General features: G+C 43.3%; 1 protein-coding gene across 7 annotated transcripts in view; it reads right to left on the bottom strand.

Moving 5' to 3' along the window:
- Positions 1-694: 694 nt before the first annotated feature.
- UBAP1 (ubiquitin associated protein 1) overlaps positions 695-19,333 on the bottom strand; it is a 38,134-nt gene continuing 19,495 nt past the window's right edge. For 5 of the 7 annotated variants that reach the window (XM_075526574.1, XM_075526579.1, XM_075526578.1 and 2 more), the window contains 7 exons: positions 19,161-19,201; positions 14,305-14,429; positions 9,047-9,976; positions 5,088-5,123; positions 4,431-4,628; positions 2,837-2,938; positions 695-1,390 (listed from right to left, as the gene is read on the bottom strand). In XM_075526574.1, the coding sequence (XP_075382689.1) occupies positions 1,250-1,390; positions 2,837-2,938; positions 4,431-4,628; positions 5,088-5,123; positions 9,047-9,976; positions 14,305-14,429; positions 19,161-19,194 (1,566 nt within the window). In that variant the 5' untranslated portion in view covers positions 19,195-19,201 and the 3' untranslated portion in view covers positions 695-1,249. Of the gene's footprint in view, positions 1,391-2,836; positions 2,939-4,430; positions 4,629-5,083; positions 5,124-9,046; positions 9,977-14,304; positions 14,430-19,160; positions 19,202-19,333 lie in introns of all 7 variants that reach the window. The other 2 variants (XM_075526577.1, XM_075526581.1) reach the window with 2 other exon arrangements.

Genomic DNA, 19,333 nt, shown 5'->3' with positions numbered 1-19,333 from the left:
GTTCCACCACTGCAGCCGCCTGGCCAGAGACCTCCAGCCATTCTGCCCAACACACAGTGTTCATGCGTGCCTACAGGAACAGGCAGCACCTGAGCAGGCTGGATCCAGCACCTTCTTCATCTGCAGAAGCCAAAGAGCATGAGAGATGGGAACCATGACACTGGGAGTTATATTTGAGGGTTTTATTAGTTGTTGTTCTGCAGAATCAAAATATTTAGCAAATTACTTCAAAGATTCCTCAAGACTGTTGATATTTTATGTATTTAGAACTTGAACAATGTACAATGTAATACTTTGAACTATCAAAACCAACCCAAAACCTGTTTTCTAGTAATAGATGTTATTACGTAATTCTATAGCAGTGTGAAAAAACGGAACTAATGCAGTGAGTATATTTGTTTTAAAGAAAGTGCTTGAAAGAAACCTCCTGCATCACACTGAGTATTATTTAAAAGAAAGATAACTGATTTCCTAGCAGGGCATTGTCTTAAATATCCTACAAGCCTGGGGGATTAAGAATACTGAGCCCCAGCTCTCTGCCTTCAGGTTCAAGAACCAACACAAGTTGCAGGTCCAGGTAGAGTTCACAGCTTACCTGTTTCAAGAGAACTTACACACCACTCGGCATTGGATGCTCATGTCTGGCAGAATTGTTGGATACGTGGGTAAAAAAACAAAAAAAAACCCACAAGAGGAACAGCTTCTCTCTTTATGCATAGCAACAGTTTCTGAACCAGTGTTTTACTAAGTTACAGACTAACTTTCAACCAAAAAATAAAACTCCATTGCACTAAAGGTCAAATTTAACCAGTTAATCTGGACTGTGACAGTCAAGTAATTCAGTACAAGCAGACACCATGAAAGCAGCTTCAAAGAACCAAAGCATCCTAGTTTCATAACCAACTTAGTATTCTTCTGTCCAACTCCAGTGCAACAGTGAGGGGGAGAAACCACTCCTGTCTCTACCTATATACAATTCCAGTAGAGATTGGGCAGTCTAAACTCTCCGTGGCCAAGCTGGAAAAAGGAAACTTAGGAAAGGACACTTTAAAAATTTAATTTAAGAAAGAAAGGTGGCTCTCAGTGGAAAGAGAAATGCTGGAGTGATGCACGCAAGTGGGCTTGCTCAGTCACTCTCCCATGTATGTGAAAAGCCAGACTCCTTCCTGCCGAGAGCAAGTCACACTGGATGTGAAGGTGGCGGGGCTGGTCCTGCTCCGTTGCACGCTGAAAATCCAGGAATGTGTTTTCAGCTGGCTCCTGCACGGGCCATTAGATCTTCCAAAGCGTTGTGTTGGTCGTTGTTATGTAATAGTAAGACCTCCTTAATGTCTTTTAGTTCAAAGCCCATTTCTTTAAATTGACTCATTAGTTGGAGAAGTTCTGTGATCTGAAAGACACAGACAGTCCATTATTTGCAAAAGAAAAGAGGATCAGTGCTTGGTGGAGGTTTAGCACAGAGCCAGCCTTCAGTGACTGGGCACCCCACGGGGTGGATTCCTCCTCCCCAAGTACAGCTTGTTCTAGCTCTGTTTGGAGAAAGTCCACTCACACCAGAGCCAGTAGAGCTCTGGGTGCAGTAGCCCACAGGGGCCTCACCTTCAGTCCCCTGTGTTTGCAGTCCTGCATTTCCAAAATCCTCTTCAGCAAGGGCAGCAAAGCTCAGTCTGTGAGGGTGTCTCTCTCCCAGTAGGAAATTTATCAGCCTGGCCCAATTTGGGCTCCCAAAAATGTTGATTAATGGCACCCTGCTCCAGCAGCTCCTGCAAGCAGGAGCAGCTCCTGCTGCATCTCAATTTTTTTAAAGTTACTTCAGCTTTGGGAACAGTACAGTAGCCCTTGCTATCAACTGGCTCTTCAGATCTAGGGCAAACTTGGGGGGTTAGCACAAATCCCATTGGACACACTGTGTACAATACTAGCAACATCAACCACAAATCCTCCCTGAGCTTTGAAAAAATAGTGTGACAAGAAGTGAATCAGCTGATCATACTTTTATGAACCCTCTTCCATTTACAGTGCCTCCACTCTGCTCCAGAGGAAAGAAAAACCCAAAACCAAGCAAGCAGGTTGAAATGGGCAATCAGAAGATTAGCCATTTCCAGTTTGGGGGTTAAGCGAGTAGCAAATGTGTTTCCTGAACTCAGTCACTTCGCCCATCTTCACACTGTTGCTCCTGCAAACCCATCACTAAGTCCAAGAAAGGCAGGAAAGCATATATATGTCTGTGGGGGTTGGACTGCACCTCTAAAGACTTAATGTAATAACTTGGGACACAACAGGCTGGCAGACTGTAAAAGATCCTGCTGTTCTCTGCCCTGGCTACCCACTCCTGCCTCTGTACCTCTGGTGCTGGTAAAGCAGCCAGGCATGAACCAGACCCCAAAACCTGTATTTTCCAGCTTCTTCCAGAGAAAGCCCTAACCCAATTTGCTGAGCAGCCAGGCAGATGCGTTTGTACAAGAGAGAAAATTCACAGCCAAGGCAGGCTGGCAGGGTTTGAAAGGTAATTTGCTGCTTCTGAAATTAACTGTCTCCGTACCAAGCAACTTGCCCACAAGAGAGCTCTGGGTTCAAAATATTACAACCAGAACAAGCAGGGTCTTTAAAAAAAAATCCTGTCCCCATAAAAATGCACGCAAGTAATAAAACAATGCAGAAGAATTCTAATGCTTTAACACATATTTGCTTTATCACTGCAAAGATGTCCTTTGGCAGTTTTTGGAAACAAGGCAGCACTACCATGAGAGCCAGAATTACACCAGCCAGAGGAACTGCTGCTGGTATTCCTTATCACAGCACGTTCTCTCTATTGCTTAACACGTTGCACCCTCACCTTCTCCTCTGAACACTGGTGCATTTCCAAAGCTGCTTCAACAAGAAGTGGATCAAAGCCCTTCTCACAAAGCTGTCCATGTGCAAACAGGTAATCCAAAACCTGTGTGAAATGAAGAAAAGAAACTAAGTTTGCAGAGTGCCATTTGCAGGACGTGGTTGAATACCATCTCTGCACTTGCAGAGGGGCTGAGCACGACTCTACCCCAGGCTTCACCAGGAACTGAGATAAAGTCCTTCCTAGTAGAGTTGAGATGCTCTTTATGCAAGAGCTTGTTCAGAGAAAACAGACGAGCCCTTCTGTCCTCCTGTGCTCTCCCATCAGTTCTGAACATCTTCCACTCTAGTCAAAACCGTCTCAGAAGCCTATCTTTAGCCTTCCATGCCTAATCACTGAGCAGAAGGCAGAAGTTTGACTGTGCTTTTTATACTACAAGTTTTTAAAATGGAACTGTAGGTCCAGCAGTCAAGATGTGTCCGCTTTTAGCTTCCTCTCAGACAGCCACAAGAGCTGATGCAATCTGAAAGCAGTCAGCCTTTTAATATCAACTCAGCATACTGGTGAGTGAGCTGCAAATCCCAGCTCACATGTCCAGAAACTGCTGCCACATTTCTTATCCATCCTCAGCTTTGAGAACTATGGGGAAAGGTCAGCTAGGTAATGCTAGGAAGGCGGAAGAATGCAGTCTGCAAATACAGCAGGATTTAAAACCACCCTCCTTAGGGCCATTTTTTCCATCTGATACTACAGTTCACTCCAGCGCACAGCTTAAACCACTCTCGATGCATAGGTAGTGGGCAAGCAGATCAGCTCCGCAAGCAGAAGTCGCTGGGACACCCCTCCTCCCCAGGCACAGTCCCACCAGGCGATGCTCGGTGCAGCACACAGCCTGCCTAGGGTCAGTACAGAAAGTTTGGCCACACTCTCCCTGCTTTAAAATGTTTCTTTGAAGCGGATCCAAGACTCGGAGCCACGCTTCATCCTGCAGTGCTTTATGCTCTGTGACCTCGTTTTAGCAAGCGTTTGAGGCAACACGTGAGGCAGGAAGCACGACAACCAGAGCGCACAAAAGAAAGTCGGTCAGTGGTGCCTTGCGAGAGCCCTTCAGGGCTGTCGTAAGCCTCCAAGGGGCCAATCTCTCTACAAGGAGAGACGTCAGCATCGTAACCCCTTATGCTCAGAACAAAGGAAGCCAGCTGCCTTTTTGTCACACAGCACTAAGCATGGCGTAGAGCCACGCTAAGCTTCCTTTGGATGGCTTTGTGGCTCCTGGGAAGACCCAGTACCTCTCCCAGCTTCACGTGGAGCTAAGGGCCCATCCCAAGCTCAGTGCAGCTGCGACCCAGCACCCACAAATGTGGCTGACTCAAACAGTCTCTCATCAGAAACATACGCAGACACTCTTTTCTTTGGTTTTGGGAGCCTTTGCTGCCAGGTGACAGCTCCTCTAGCTGTTAATACCACAGTGGCTACAGGCTGCAACCCCCTATTAGAATAAAAGTATTCCCCCCTACCCATTTTGCAAACCCGAGGTTGTTTCTCAGCAGAATGAGCATCCAATCAAGGCTTTCTTTCCCGTTGCACAAGTTCTTACCTGGTCTATGTTCTGTCCCTTCTTCTTCATGGCTTTCAGGACGTTCTCAGGCGAGTACCCCATGTTGACGACTGTCTCTACGCACTGCCTCTCACTAGCAGAGAGCGCCTGCTGTAGTTCAGGAGCGAGGCCACCCGACCGCTTTGTGCGGCTGGTGATATTGGGCACTTTAGACACTGGGAAATTTTGGTGCACTACCTAAAGGGGAAAACCCAGAGGCTGAGGTGATGGTCATCTTCTGCATCCCCACATCCTGTTTCTGGCTAGTGCAGAACCAGGATACCCCATGTAATTAATCCAAGAGGCTTTCTAGCTTGCCCTTGGGAAGTTACTCACTGTTAGGATGAAAACAAGCAGTGCACATAGTCTGACTCCCACCATAATCTTTTTACCCTCAAAACAACAATCAACATCCCAGAGTCTTTGTAATATACCCTCTCCTACCAGTGGGACCAAAACCTTTCGATACCCAACCTTTGCAACAGTGAAGGTCCTTATGATACAGCCAAACCCTGTACCTCAGAGCAAGCATGGAGATCACTTCCTTCACCCTAAGTTTACTTGTCACCTATGATTTCTGTACTCAAAGGAACACTACTTCTGGAGATTTTCAGAAACAGGATCCAGTGCAGGCAACACAGGTATTCGGGAACTTACCACAGGGATTTCTGTTTCCTTGTAGTCGGGGTGTACCTGTTGGACAACACACAAACAGGACGACTGTAAGCATTATGCACCAGTGAGCAGAATTTGCTAGAGCTGGGGGAGAGGGGTTTTACTGGAGAGATCTGGGAATAAGTCTACTATACTAGGAAGACTTGTGGTCTGATCAGGCTTCCACACACGAGATGCAGACATTATACAGTTGTGTGTAGTTATAGAATAGCCATCATAAGGATCGTTTCCTCTTCTCAGCATTCTACAAATGGATTATACTCCAAGAAGGATGTGTCCCCCGTCATAATAATTGTAAGCTTGTTTGTTCTGTCGCTAATGGCTACACATTCATAGAGCTCAGTGTAACACGCTGGCTGCTGTTCAGCTCTTGACCCAGTGCTACGTGGCATGAATGACAGTGATAATTTTGAAGTCATTGCCTAGAGACTTCTCTTGACTTTTCACCATGACAAGGGGTAAGAGAAACATATCCCCCTTTTTACTCTCAAAGCACTGCATTTCATATGCCATATATGAGCAATGTGGCACACTGGCTAGAAAGAGCATGTGATTTTTCTACCAACGCCCAACACTCGGTCCCACTCCCAGTACACGAACAGGGCTGGGTAACGTTCCCTGCTGTACACCTGCTCCGTTTCTGCAGAACCAGGCTGCCAGAGGGCAAAACCAACCCATCGCTTTATGCTATTTTGCCCAAGATAACAGCAGTGCAAAGGTAGAACTTTGCCCAAATCTGCATGTTTCAATTAATCCATTTTAAAGTCTTCCTACATTTTAAATAGAATTAGAAAAGGCTGCAAGATATCACTGTGGATCAAGAGCCTCAGTTTTTTGCATTTCCTGATACTTATTATGCCAACATAGATTGCTTGAAAGCTTGTCCACTTCTTTCAGAAAGGCATTCTTTGGGCCCAAACTAAACAACAAAAAACTGTTTATAGAAAAACAGTTCTGAGAAAATCTGTTAAGATTTTGACAAATTCCATTTATTTACAAAAAAACCCACCAAACTCCCAAACGACCACCAGAGAGGTTTTGTTCTGCATTTCTGATTTTCATCTCCAGGGTAATAATTTCTCTTCTAGGAGACAAAGTCTGGAGAAATCATATTCAGTCTCATGGACTGGCTTACCCAAGAACCTCTCCTCATGGTGGCAGAGGGGTTCAAAGCTTTTCGTACACACCTTCTCCAGGCACTTTTACCAGAGCGAAAATCACTAGAACATGTGATACACTGAAATGGGGGTCTGGAGTAGCCCTGAAATCAGCTGGTTATCAAACTGAAGGATGATGCTTTGTTATTGATGCTGCAGCCAGGAAAACCAAAACTGCTTCTGATACCAGAGATTCAAGAGTCTGGGAAAACCAACTCCTCCTCCATCTACTTGAGCCTGACAACCTGTACTTGTGGTCAGGGACTTCCAGTGGAGGAGGGAAACACCTAAAGAAATTGCAGGGGACAAAGCCAGGACTGGCCATTCAGCAGCCACGCTCCCTTACATCTCAGACCTGCATTTCAGTGCCCTTCAAGAAGCAGACATGCAGTGCTTTCAGTATGTGCTTGCACACTGTGCCTACTTTTAGGGACTTCACACAGAGGTCAGGAGCCCTGCCTGCAGCTGGTGTGCCCGCACCCATCATGCTACTGCAGCAGTATATATTCTGAATGGTCCACCAGGAGAGCCCCATCCTCCCGTAACCAGAGATTTCTGTAAATAAAATGTATCATACTAGTCAGGTCTCTGACCTGACTATGAGCTTTGTTTAATTCCAACCTGTTGTCTTCACTAGTGATTTCTCCCTCTGCCAATGCTGCAAAAAGCAAACCAGTGAGCTTCAAAAAAAGAGGAGAGGCAACCACCCAGGACAGAATCAGTGCAGCCTCAGAGAAATCACAGGTTTATTTCCATCCAAAAAATCCTAGATCCAATTCACTGGTAAAGCATAAACTCCAGTGGTAACTCCAAATCCAAAGTTACAATTTCTAGTCTTGAGAGGAAAAAAAAAAAATTATCTATAAAATCACTGTGGAATACACTAGGACATATAATTGTCCGGAGGCTTTCTAAAAAGGACAGGCTTATTCTTGTGTAACCTTGCAGAAAAGGGATGCGTGACCCTTCTGCTCCCAGCCACAGGGATGACTGACTTCCTTCTATCATTTTCATACTCTGAGGATTTTTGTTACATTTACTTCAATACTTTTGTTGCATTTCCTTCAATTTCTTGCAGCTCAGCTGTCATTTTCCAGCCACTGGGACCATATTGTGGAAACATGAAACAAGCATAGTCTGACATCTTGGAATTTAAACAGAAAGAATTAGTTCTGTTAGCATACCTATTTCTTCGTTTGCTACTTCCAAAGCAGAAATAATTTGAAACTAAGATCTTTATTACTTCTTCTAGTAAGTCTGGTTTTTCGTTTATCAGTTTGTATCTTCCCTTACAGCACTCTTGAGAACACACCTTCCCTCTTGGCCATTAATAAATTTTAATCTGGCATAGAGATTTGAATAGAGTGAAAATTTGGCTAGCTGAGTGCCCATCTATCTAGTTGTAAGTGATCTTTCATTTTAATGCCTAGAGATGGGTCCTCTGAGCTACATACAATCATACAATTGCCTCTCAAACCTGTGATCTGTAGCAGCGAGCAGTTGCTCAAGCACATTGCTGCTTCTGCCAAAGTTTACTGTACTAAATTTGTTCTAGCGATCAATAAACAGTTGTTCTGCTGTGCTCTGACGAATACACTAGTTGCCAGAATACTGTATTTTGCAATTAGTAGTGCATTTACCTAAACCTGAAAAGAGGTGAAAGAACAACAGGGAAGAAGCAGTGTCATTTGTTTCAGAGCACATGGTGTCACACAAAAACCTACAGTATGCCAGTAAGACCACAGAACCATTGAAGCACTGCTTATATGGGACAGAAAAAAACAAAGTATTTTAGAGCCAGCTAGAGGATTTGACTGTACAGCTTTCATGAGGCTTCGTGAGTATTGGTGTCCAGATCTTAGGTTCTGTAGAAAAAAAAGCCCACAAGCTTACTCAAATCTCTGCTCTTATTCAGAAAGAGACAAAGACAACAGCTGACGTGAAGTTAAGCATCCTCAAAGTAATTACAGAACTTGCTACAAGTCTGAGGAAATTAGCGTCTATCTCCCATCTCAGAGCTGTGTGGCAACCAACTGTAATGTCAGCAATCTGAGATGATCTTCAAGACTGGTTTTCGTATCCACCAAGCAATCCTTCCACCCTCCTTCACAAGGAGGAGGGTAAATACCAGATTTCAGACCACCAGCATTTTCTTCCTTTTAAAGATTAGATTTTAAAAGGATCTCAGGAAGAAATTAAAAAAAAACCCAAACAAAAAACCCCCCAAACATTTATTTCACTGCAGGTCAACTGCAAGCACTTTTTTCTTTCCTGAATGACACAGCACATCTGTGTTTTTTAATCTATTATTGCTTCTATTCCATGGAAAGCCTGCATTTCCCATTATTTCCAGAAAATAAATAAGCAAGACGAGGAACAAATCTAGAAGAGATTTAACTCAAAACCTAACAGCACTTCAGAATCTGATATATGTCAGTTGGATAAGACAGAATGCAGGACCGTATAAAGAAGATATCTTATGCGCTTAGCTCAAAAGTGTGCCACTACCAACACCAAGAGCTGAAAAGCTGAAAGAAAAATCACCAGAATTGGTGTAAAAATATCAGATTTTGGGGAAACCTGCAGAGTAATAATCTGAGGTTCAGAACTGCCAGCATGAAGACCTGTTGGATGATTAGTTTGCCACATAAATCAAGAGGATCTACACATCACTCCCATTAGATGAAACTAAAACCAAAGCCACAGGGCATTTTAGAAGCAACATTTGCCTCTGCACCTCCACATCTCCCCAGCAACCCCAGTTCTAATCCACTGCATGTTTACCGTAGTCGCTGTGCTTTGAGATGATTGTTCTTCTGTACAAACTGTCGACACAGCCAGGGAAGGCAGCCTGGATGAAGAGGATAATGTTGATGTCTCCATGCCACTGTCCTCATTTAGAGCGGAAAGACCAACCATATGGTGTCCATTCAGTTCACTACCTTTACTCTGAGCACAGGTCTGCAAAGAGCTGAGCAAAGTGCCATTGCGGAGACAGGAGGTGCTGTGGAAAGTGCTCGTAAGCTTTGATGATTTTTGATCACTCTCATCGGAGTCAAGTTTAGGAAAGGACAGGGATTTGATATTGCTCACTGAAGTGATAGGGGACAGGGACACTTTGGAAGACAAGGACATCTTTTCACAGTTTCCCAACTGCGGTAAAGTGATAAAGCCATTGGGTTTGTGAAGGGGCTTGAAGTCCAACGTGGCCCTTTCTATGGATGCCAGAACTTCCTCATCTTGCAACACGGACTCAGACCCTCCTTTGGGCAAAGTATTATCTAACAGCTGGGCAACAATTGGCCCAGTAGTACCAACATGAATTTCAAGAATATTTTTTAATTCCTCCTTATCATCGATAGTTTTTAATTCCAGTTTGTCAAATGGGTCTTCTTCACATTCAAAATCAGCTGGGTTGAAGTCTGCTTTTGGACAAGGTGGACTGAGAACTTTCTGCTTCACAGCGCTGCTGTTGGCTGGCGTGGGCGTAAGAATATTATTGTGCTGCAGGCTAGCGAGGATGGGATTAATAGGAGGAGGCATGGCCTCAGGGCAAGGTCCCTCTGAGAACCCCATTTTGTTGCTGTCCTCTGGAGCTGCTGTTGAGTTCGCTAGCGCTTCTTCTGCCTTGCGTTCAGCTTCTCTCTGGGCAGCTTGAATTTTTTTTATATCTTCAGCCCACTCGATTGTTTTCTTTTCCAGTGAGAAGTCATACTGATGAGGGGTGGAGGGGAAAGGAGAAGAGAAAAAAAAAAAAAAAAAAAAGATAAATTGTAAGGATCATAGCCACTACTTCTAATAGCAACATAAGTAACACAGAATAAGAGCTACGTGAATTACCATGGACAGGCATCATTTTTTCCCCAGCATCTCTTGTAACCTACAGACTGGCAAATCTAGAAGACACCAGTAGTTCATTTTGCCTCTAGCAGCAAAACCCGTCTATAGTCTGGATTAGAATATTGTATTTTGCCTTCTTCCTACATTTATTTTTGCTTTAGAGCTACTGATCATCCCAAGAACAGTTTCACAGCCCTCCCACCCTCTCCCCCCCAAGACAACAGATGTAGCAGGGGGAAGTCTAATGCATTACTAATGGACAATCATACCCACACCTGGCACCACTGAACCACCCCCCTATCCACAAGTTCCACAAGTCATTCAAGACTATGGCAGAGTATTTTTGCATCCAAAGACCAATACGATATTACTCAGTTCCCCTAAAAGATTCCTAAGGGACTGGATATTAGAGTTTTACACCCACTAGTTTAAGAGGTATTGGTATTCTTACCCCAGTGCCAATGGCTCACCAGCCGAAGGGGATATACTGGCTACACTGATGATAATTACCTGCAGTAGCAGATTTTGCTGCAGTCACTGGCATGACAGGATCCCACAAGCTTTTCTCATTTAACAAAAGCTCCTTCAGGGCCAGGTTAGCACAGGAAGGCATTTTTAAGCTACTCACTACCAGTTTACTGGCCACCATAGTAGCTGGGTTGAGAGGACAAAATTCTGAACAGACTAAATCTACTTAAAGCTTTAATATCTTATGAAGAACGAACAGCCTCAAATGCTCTTTAAATAGCCACAAAATGTTCAGAGAACACAGCCTACAAGCTAAGTCCAGGGTGTAACCTACCTGTGACTCACAAGAAGTCATAAGTCATATCCATGCCAGGATAATGACACATAACCAAACAAGAGTGCTCTTGCCATGGGACTGCTAGGTCATACAAATTCCTAGCTCTAAAGAGCAACAAGCCAGCAAAGCTTCTTAGGCTTCTACTGGGCTTTTCTGGGACTTGCTGTGTTGCGTCACATCCCATCCTATAGCAGGCTCCAGTGAGATCCTGGCGAGCTGTTCTCTCAACTGTATTAACAGGTTTCCCTTCCCTCAGGTCTAAGACTCCAAGAGGTGTGATGTACAATTTATCAGCAAGGTGACTTTGAAGAACAACTCACTGGCAGAAGTGCTGGGCACTACTCATTACACATTCTTTGCTATCTGAGCAGAGCCATCGTAGTTTTGTGTGTGTGTGTATATATGTATATGGTCATATATGGCCAAAATTGACCAAAGCCACATATTTTTATATTAAAATATAAAAATTTATAAAAATAGAAAAAAATTAAAATATTTTAATATATTAAAATTTTTAATATATTATTTTTAACAATATTTTAATATTAAAATATTTTTAAATTTTAAATATATTTATAAAAATATAAAAATATTTTTATATTAAAAAAATTGGGGGGGCGGGGGGTATTTATATAAAAATATATGGCTTTGGTCAATTTTGCTTCCCTGCACTTTTTTTTTTTTAACAGCTCTCACTACAGCTGTAAAAAAGTCAAATTGCACTGCGAGATGCATAGTCTACTATGAGAGTAGAATAAACCCCCCATAGTCTAAGAGGAAGCAGTTAATGACCTACTACGCCACCTGGACACTCACAAGTCTATGGGGCCGGATGGGATCCACCCGAGAGTACTGAGGGAGCTGGCAGAAGAGCTTGCCAAGCCACCCTCCATCATTTATCAGCAGTCCTGGTTAACAGGGGAGGTCCCAGACGACTGGAGGCTTGCCAATGTGACGCCATCTACAAGAAGGGCTGGAAGGAGGATCTGGGAACTACAGGCCTGTCAGCCTGACCTTGGTACTGGGCAAAATTATGGAGCGGTTCATCTTGAGTGTGCTCAACAGGCATGTGCAGGCCAACCAGGGGATCAGGCCCAGCCAGCACGGGTTTATGAAAGGCAGGTCCTGCTTGACCAACCTGATCTCCTTCTATGACCAGGTGACCCGCCTAGTGGATGAGGGAAAGGCTGTAGCCGTCATCTACCTGGACTTTAGTAAAGCCTTTGACACTGTCTCCCACAGCATTCTCCTGGAGAAACTGGCTGCTCATGGCTTGGATGGGTGTACTCTTCACTGGGTAAAAAACTGGCTGGATGGCCAGGCCCAAAGAGTGGTGGGGAATGGAGTTAAATCCAGTTGGTGGTCAGTCACCAGTGGTGTTCCCCAGGGCTCAGCACTGGGGCCAGTCCTGTTTAATATCTTTATCAATGATCTGGACGAGGGGACCGAGTGCACCCCCAGTAAGTCTGCAGATGACACCAAGTTGTGCGGGAGTGTTGATCTGCTTGAGGGGAGGAAGGCTCTGCAGAGGGACCTGGACAGGCTGGATCGATGGTCTGGGGACAATTGCATGAGGTTCAACAAGGCCAAGTGCCAGGTCCTGCACTGGGGCCACAACAACCCCATGCAGTGCTACAGGCTTGGGGAAGAGTGGCTGGAAAGCTGCCCAGCGGAAAAGGACCTGGGGGTGTTGGTTGACAGTTGGCTGAACATGAGCCAGCAGTGTGCCCAGGTGGCCAAGAAAGCCAATGGCATCCTGGCTTGTATCAGAAATAGTGTGGCCAGCAGGACTAGGGAAGTGATCATCCCCCTGTACTTGGCACTGGTGAGGCCGCACCTTGAATACTGTGTTCAGTTTTGGGCCCCCCACTACAAGAGAGACATTGAGGTGCTGGAGCGTGTCCAGAGAAGGGCAACAAAGCTGGTGAAGGTCTGGAGCAGATGTCTTATGAGGAGCGGCTGAGGGAACTGGGGTTGTTTAGCCTGGAGAAAAGGAGGCTTAGGGGAGACCTTATCGCTCTCTACAACTACCTGAAAGGAGGTTGTAGCGAGGTGGGTGTTGGTCTCTTCTCCCAAGTAACAAGTGATAGGACGAAAGGAAATGGCCTCAAGTTGTGTCAGGAGAGGTTTAGATGGGATATGAGGAAAAATTTATTTACTGAAAGGGTGGTCAAGCATTGGAACAGGCTGCCCAGAGAGGTGGTGGAGTCACCATCCCTGGAGGAGTTAAAAAAATGTGTAGATGTGGCATTTCAGGACATGGTTTAGTAGGCATGGAGGTGTTGGGTTGACGGACTAAATCCTAGAGCTCTTTTCCAACCTTAATGATTCTATGATTCAATACATTGTCACATCACATTATGCAAGGCTTTGCAGTCCAATTGGGCGTACTATACTTGAGCCTCAGCTTGGCAGGACGATGGAGACATAGCACAATGAAGCCAGCAACAGGACATTAGTCTCCTTTAGCTCTCCCACACCAGCTCAGCTGGGTGGAGATATGTGTGTTAGGACAATCAGGTAATCATTTAATGGTTATAATGAAAAAGCCATGATGTAGGGTAACAGGGTAATACACAGGGCAGGGGGAAAAAAAAAGAAAAAAAAAAAGAAGGCAGAACCATCTACAGCAATCTGTCACAGCTGACATGAAAAAAAAAAAATCATCAATTTGGACTGTCCAAGGAAAATCATGGATCCAAATGAGAAAACATAGTTGAATTAGATTTCCTGTATCACAACCTGCATTTGGAGATTCGATTTGCAACAGTTATGCTACAGCAATTGATTTTATGCTACCAAGAGTTTATGGTAACAGAGACATGCTCCTCAAAGACCGGGAAGCCATGCGTACCAACCTGTAATCTGTTTACCCTACAGCTGGAAAAGAATTCCCACTCAGAACTGCACAGAAAACAAGAACTGCAAATTTATTTCTTCATCCCACTATTGTGAGAACCCATCAAATATGGTCATAGAAACACTTGTTACCCTCAAACAAGATTCTGCAAGTATGCCAGACATGGGTGTATCAGTTTTTACAATTTTTCCTCTTAAAAATGCTACTCAAATTTAGTCAGGGTAACATTTAGATCTGTAACTATTACACAAAAGCACTGTGCTCTTTTGAAGTAGATACACTAAAATAAATGCTATTAGGCTTTTTAAAGTGATAGGCTGTGCAAAAAGTTTCTACTTCTTATCATATTTTTCTCTTTCTATACATTCTAACAGATCTACTGCAACTACTGCCTAGCATACCACATGACACTACAGGACAGACTAGACTGACATTTGAACACATGCGCAAACTGTGACTACTTGCAATTTACGGCACCGTATGTTGGGGGCCAGGGGTGAGGGGGAAGAGAGCAGAAAGGCAAAATGCATCACTTACCTGGGCTTCTCTGACAAGCTGAGAAGAATCAGGCAGGCAGAAACCAATGGGTAATCCAACCTTCGCTGGGGTTTTGAATTTGTCTCCTATCTTAAACGGGACATCATCAAGATAACTGAAAGGCCCTAAGATCAAGAGCAGAAATTGTATCAAAAAAACCCTTACGAGCTTAATGCATTCAATTAAGATTCACATTTCTGCATTTGGGAGCTATTTTCTATCTGCTGCCCCAACTACATCAGGTGACTCAATACAAAGGAAGTTGCTTGATCAGGAGCACATTGAACCTGTTTGGACTTCATTGCCTCAGTTTTGGCTTTGTGGGGTTTTTTGGTTTTTGTCTGTTTTTATAGTCCTAGCCCATAACTAGTAAAAAAAAAAAAACAAACCACAAACCCACAACATAACAATCCAACAACTGAACAGATTTTGAAGTCAATATACCCAACATCTTAGCTTCCCTTGTGACAAGACTATGCCTACACAACTGGAAGGTGAAGCTCTCCTGAATGCTGTATTCTGTTATGTCTCTATAAAAAGATCCATCATTTTTTGTCATATTCAAAACAGGCTTTAAAATGACCCAGCTTTAGAGCAGCTAAGACAAACTAAAAACCAGGTTTTGGCAACACACAGGAAGTAACATTTGGACATAAGTGGTCACAGGGGCAAAGCAGCCCGAAGTCTAGATGCTCCACGTGAACCAAAATGCAGTGAAATAGCTCAAGACTATTTAGCATAACAATTCTGATTTTTGAAACAAGACAATCTAACTTCATCAGCTGTCTCATTTGTGATCACTCCAGTGAGAGGCCTCTGACTTATTTCATGGTCCTCCATCTGTCCTTTATATCTATCACTTACACGTAGTATTTAAAAAGTGTTTTAGGATGAACCTCTTCAGGCATCCTGCAAACTCTTGAGGCAGAATCAGTTAGAGCTCAACCACCTCCAAGAAGCCAGGTTTGTCTTCCCTGAGCTGCTGTGAAGAAGTATTAGAAAACCGACAATATAAATTGCACTTAGTTTCTCAAGTAACTGAAAGGGGTCTCTTGGATCACTAGTCTAAGCTTTTGGAATTACAGGCAAGGTTTCTGGGTGTGTATAACAATCTGAAGTGTTCCTCTAGCACTCATTTGTAACTTCTCTTTGAGTGTTGCAGATCCAAAAAGACAGTAGCAACATCTAAGATGGTGTTCAGTGACTAACCTCTTGCTCAGTGAGCTGTGACTTGCCATTTTTATCTGACCCATTTTCATACTCAGATGACAGTTTAAGTACTGTTTGTGTTCTTTCACTGCTGACTCATCTACAACAAGGCAGCCACAGGCTCCAAAAGGAGGAGCAGCTTTCAAAAACAGGAACATCCTGTTAATTTGGAGTTAAATGTTTATGTGCTGTCTTCACTTGAGCTCTCATACTATGCACCACACTAGCTGGTCCCAGAGTCCTGTTAGGACACAGGGGGTATTTCCTCTAACTTTGAAACTGATCAGGCCGAATAACCTACATGCCACCTGCACCACCAGGACGAAAAAATGCTGCAGGCAGAATATAATAGTATTTTCACTGATTCTTACCGAGAAGCACACATTCAAGCATTACACAGATGGCACCTCGCTGGCCATCAACACCACTATTCACAGCACGGCATCCAAATTGTATATGACCTGGCAATTTGAGAACCTAGACATGCCAAACTGTTTGCTTATGCAGAAATAGCACCTATGGCAGCCTTTGCACCGTGAGTGGTAAATCACGGTCAGGTCGGAGAGAACCAGATCTCCTGACTGCTCAGAGGCTGGTCTGACTGCTGCTACTACATCCTGCTTAGTCCCACTGGCATGAGTCCTGCTCTAAGCAGGATGATCCAAGCGAAGCAGGATTACCTCTCTGCACCGATCTCACAGCCCAAATTGCTCAGCGTGCAAATACTTGTCGTACTAGACCTATTGACACAGTAAGTGGTAGACACCTCCCCTTGCACAGCTGCCGACTTTGCCTAAAATAGATACTAGCTACAGAGGGTACAAGCACACACTGTGGTATTTATATACCAACACTCTTGTTTTGGTGCAGTAAAAAAAACACCCTGAAACACACCTAGACTAGATAGGCTGCACTGACAGCTGCCAGTTTAACCTAGCAGCTAGACTAAGGAACAAAAACCTTCTAGTTTCTTCCCCATATACTGATTTTTTTTTTAATAACGACCACCACTATAACCTCATCTTGAATACAACTCTGCTACAAAACCTGCAAGCACACGTTAAGAAACACACCAAGTGTTTTAGGACATCTGATGGTAAAAAGTCTTTCTGAGGCAAAACGCTGATGCACATAGTATTCACTTTATTCCAGCCCAATCAGACCAGTACTAGTCAAGTAAAGTTAAAATCTTTATCCAGATCCAGAAAGCCAATAACTCTTTTCTTTCTGTAAATGGATGAACCTTCTGCCTGAACACACTGATGGGTAAGGGTGCAAATTGTTTTAAAGGGCAAATCCTAAAGTAGTAAGCAAAACCTACATATAGAAAGTATTATGCAAATCACTGTTTCAATAGTCACGCATTCAAGCATTCAAGCCATTAAAGGTTTTTTTGAACTTATTTAATATTGCTCTTAGCCACTTCATCCTTTTAGCAGTTAAAAGCATATTGAGGAGTTTCTGAGAATAGCTCTGGCAAAACTGTACCTCTCGGTCTGATCTCTGACTCTGTGCACTATATGATATTTCTGGCCCAAGGAACTACTACAAGAGTAAGATTTCTCTCTGCTTTAGTGTAAGGCAGAAATCACTGGCCAAGTCATAGAAGTGTCCTCCAGTTTGGTAGCAAAATGGAAACATTTCGGATAAAAACAGTTACCAGTTACGAATGGGGAACAGTTTTGACACCAAGTGGAACTTAGTTTTTGTGGTCACACAAACCACACTTACGTAATTTTCAGAAATTGGAGTTAAAAGCTTCCAAGTTGTGTAGTGGCAATGACAATACAACAGGAATATTAACGTACCGTACTTGGTATAACCCATGGTTTTTGTGCAAGAGCTGCATTTCTAGATGCCACTAATGACTAGAACTTAAGTTTGAACTTCCAATTATTCAAATGATATGAGAGCATTTGAAGTTACATGCTTAGGCATAGTTACAGGTGTATGCTAGGAATACCCTTCAAGACAGGAAAAGGATTCCTTTCTCTTCACCCATACCTTATGTTCCCATCTTTATCTCCATCTGAATGTGGTCCCGAGCAACCTGCTCTAGGTGGCTCTCCTTGACCAGGGGGTTTGGACTTAATGATCTCCAGAGGTCCCTTCCAACCTCAACCATTCTGTGATTCAACAACAGTCCTCCAACCTCTAATAAGCAGCTCAACAGTAAGTACAAGAGATGCATCAACTATGTCAACCAATTTCATCAGCCTGCCAGAGATATTGAGTTGAAGGTAGCTGTTGGGCTAGATGCTTTACACCAAGCCAAAATTCACTTAGTGGGATTAATTCTTAACAACCCTGGAGAAGACTGCAACAATTGCCCTGCTGACTTCTTAAGACATAATAAGCTAAGGAAATTGCTCCAGCACTCAGAAACAGTACTGCGACAGTGTCGCTGGTGTCATTAGAAACAGAGGGTACACAAAAGGGTAGGCAAGTTAACCAGCCAGCTTACAGCACCATTTGTTTTGATTTTGTTATTTTGAAGCCAGGAGCATGGTCCACCACACCATACCATTTTAAGAAATATTTAAGACACGTTGAGTTCTAGCTCCAAGCAGTGTCTTTGCTAGTCTGGTTTAGGAAGGGGAAGAGAGAGATAAAGACAGATTGAAAAGACAAGCAGTTCGGAGTGTTCACAGAGACGGTTCACAGATACAAGAGCAACTGCTGAAGAGCTGGCAGCTATCAACTGTCTTGCAGCAGGATCACTGGGCCACAAAGGAGACCTTCTAAAAATTAAGTTTTGATAGGCCATTTTCATTAATCCTTAACCATGTATTTAAGTGAGCATTTATTATTCTGTACTTCAACTTTACACTTCCAAGACTGAATAAAAAGTTCAAGGAAAAATGGAATTCCCCAGGACCTTCTTATCTGAAAGATTATCCAGGAAGATCAAGGCTGAGTTTCTAAAAGCAGAAGTTTCAATAGCATGAAAAATCATCATAGAAATTTCATATGAACCTCCCAGTACTGCCTTGAATGATTACTGATTTGAAGAAGCTACATTACGTACAACAAACTGAACTTTAATGTTCCACAGAAATATTAATCTTCTCAAATTACAGGCCATTTTCAAAAAGATAAGCACATGTACAGGCAAATAATTTTTATGACACCAATCATCTGCATGACACTACCCATCTCAAATGTAGAAGAAGATATTCTCTTCTTCACTTGCCTGCTGAACCAGATTAGTTCAATTTAGGAAAAAAACTCACTGCTGAGCAAAAAGCAAGCATAGCTCAATGATATATTAAAAGCTTCACTTTCAATCCAACTTCTCATGTGACTTCCACAGAAAGAAGCTACAGATCTAGTGTCCACTTCAGCAAACATCAGATCAGTATCACAACTGCAGTTCAGCTTTGATTTTGAAGGGGCAAGGGGAATGCATTATTCCGCCATGAAGGAGTAGGTAACAGTCACAGGTTGAATTTCAGTTTAACCAGAGAACAGGCACAGCATCAGCAAGCACCTATACAAGAAGGAAGCCAAGGCACTCCATTCCTAACAAAAAACTACTCGGAGGCTAGACAGATTAGTCTCTGTAGACTGTCTAGGCTGGGACATTAGTCAGCAGCAATAGTAGGATTCATTCTGTTGAAAAGACAAGGGTGCGAAATTTAACTTACCATGAGAGTCCGATCCCAACTTCTTAGAAGCCATTTAGAACCTGAAAAACATTTTAAAACAGCTTTAACAACTTTATACATGTAGGACAGCATTAAGTCTATGCAGTTCTACAGCATCTTATCTCTAGATTATGGAACACATTGCAGACACTTGCTGTTTATCCTGTTCCCAA

The sequence above is a fragment of the Mycteria americana genome, chromosome Z (genome assembly GCF_035582795.1).
Source record: "Mycteria americana isolate JAX WOST 10 ecotype Jacksonville Zoo and Gardens chromosome Z, USCA_MyAme_1.0, whole genome shotgun sequence".
Lineage (NCBI taxonomy): Eukaryota > Metazoa > Chordata > Aves > Ciconiiformes > Ciconiidae > Mycteria > Mycteria americana.
Note: the sequence above shows the minus strand (reverse complement) of the source record. Positions and strands in the feature narration are given on the sequence as shown.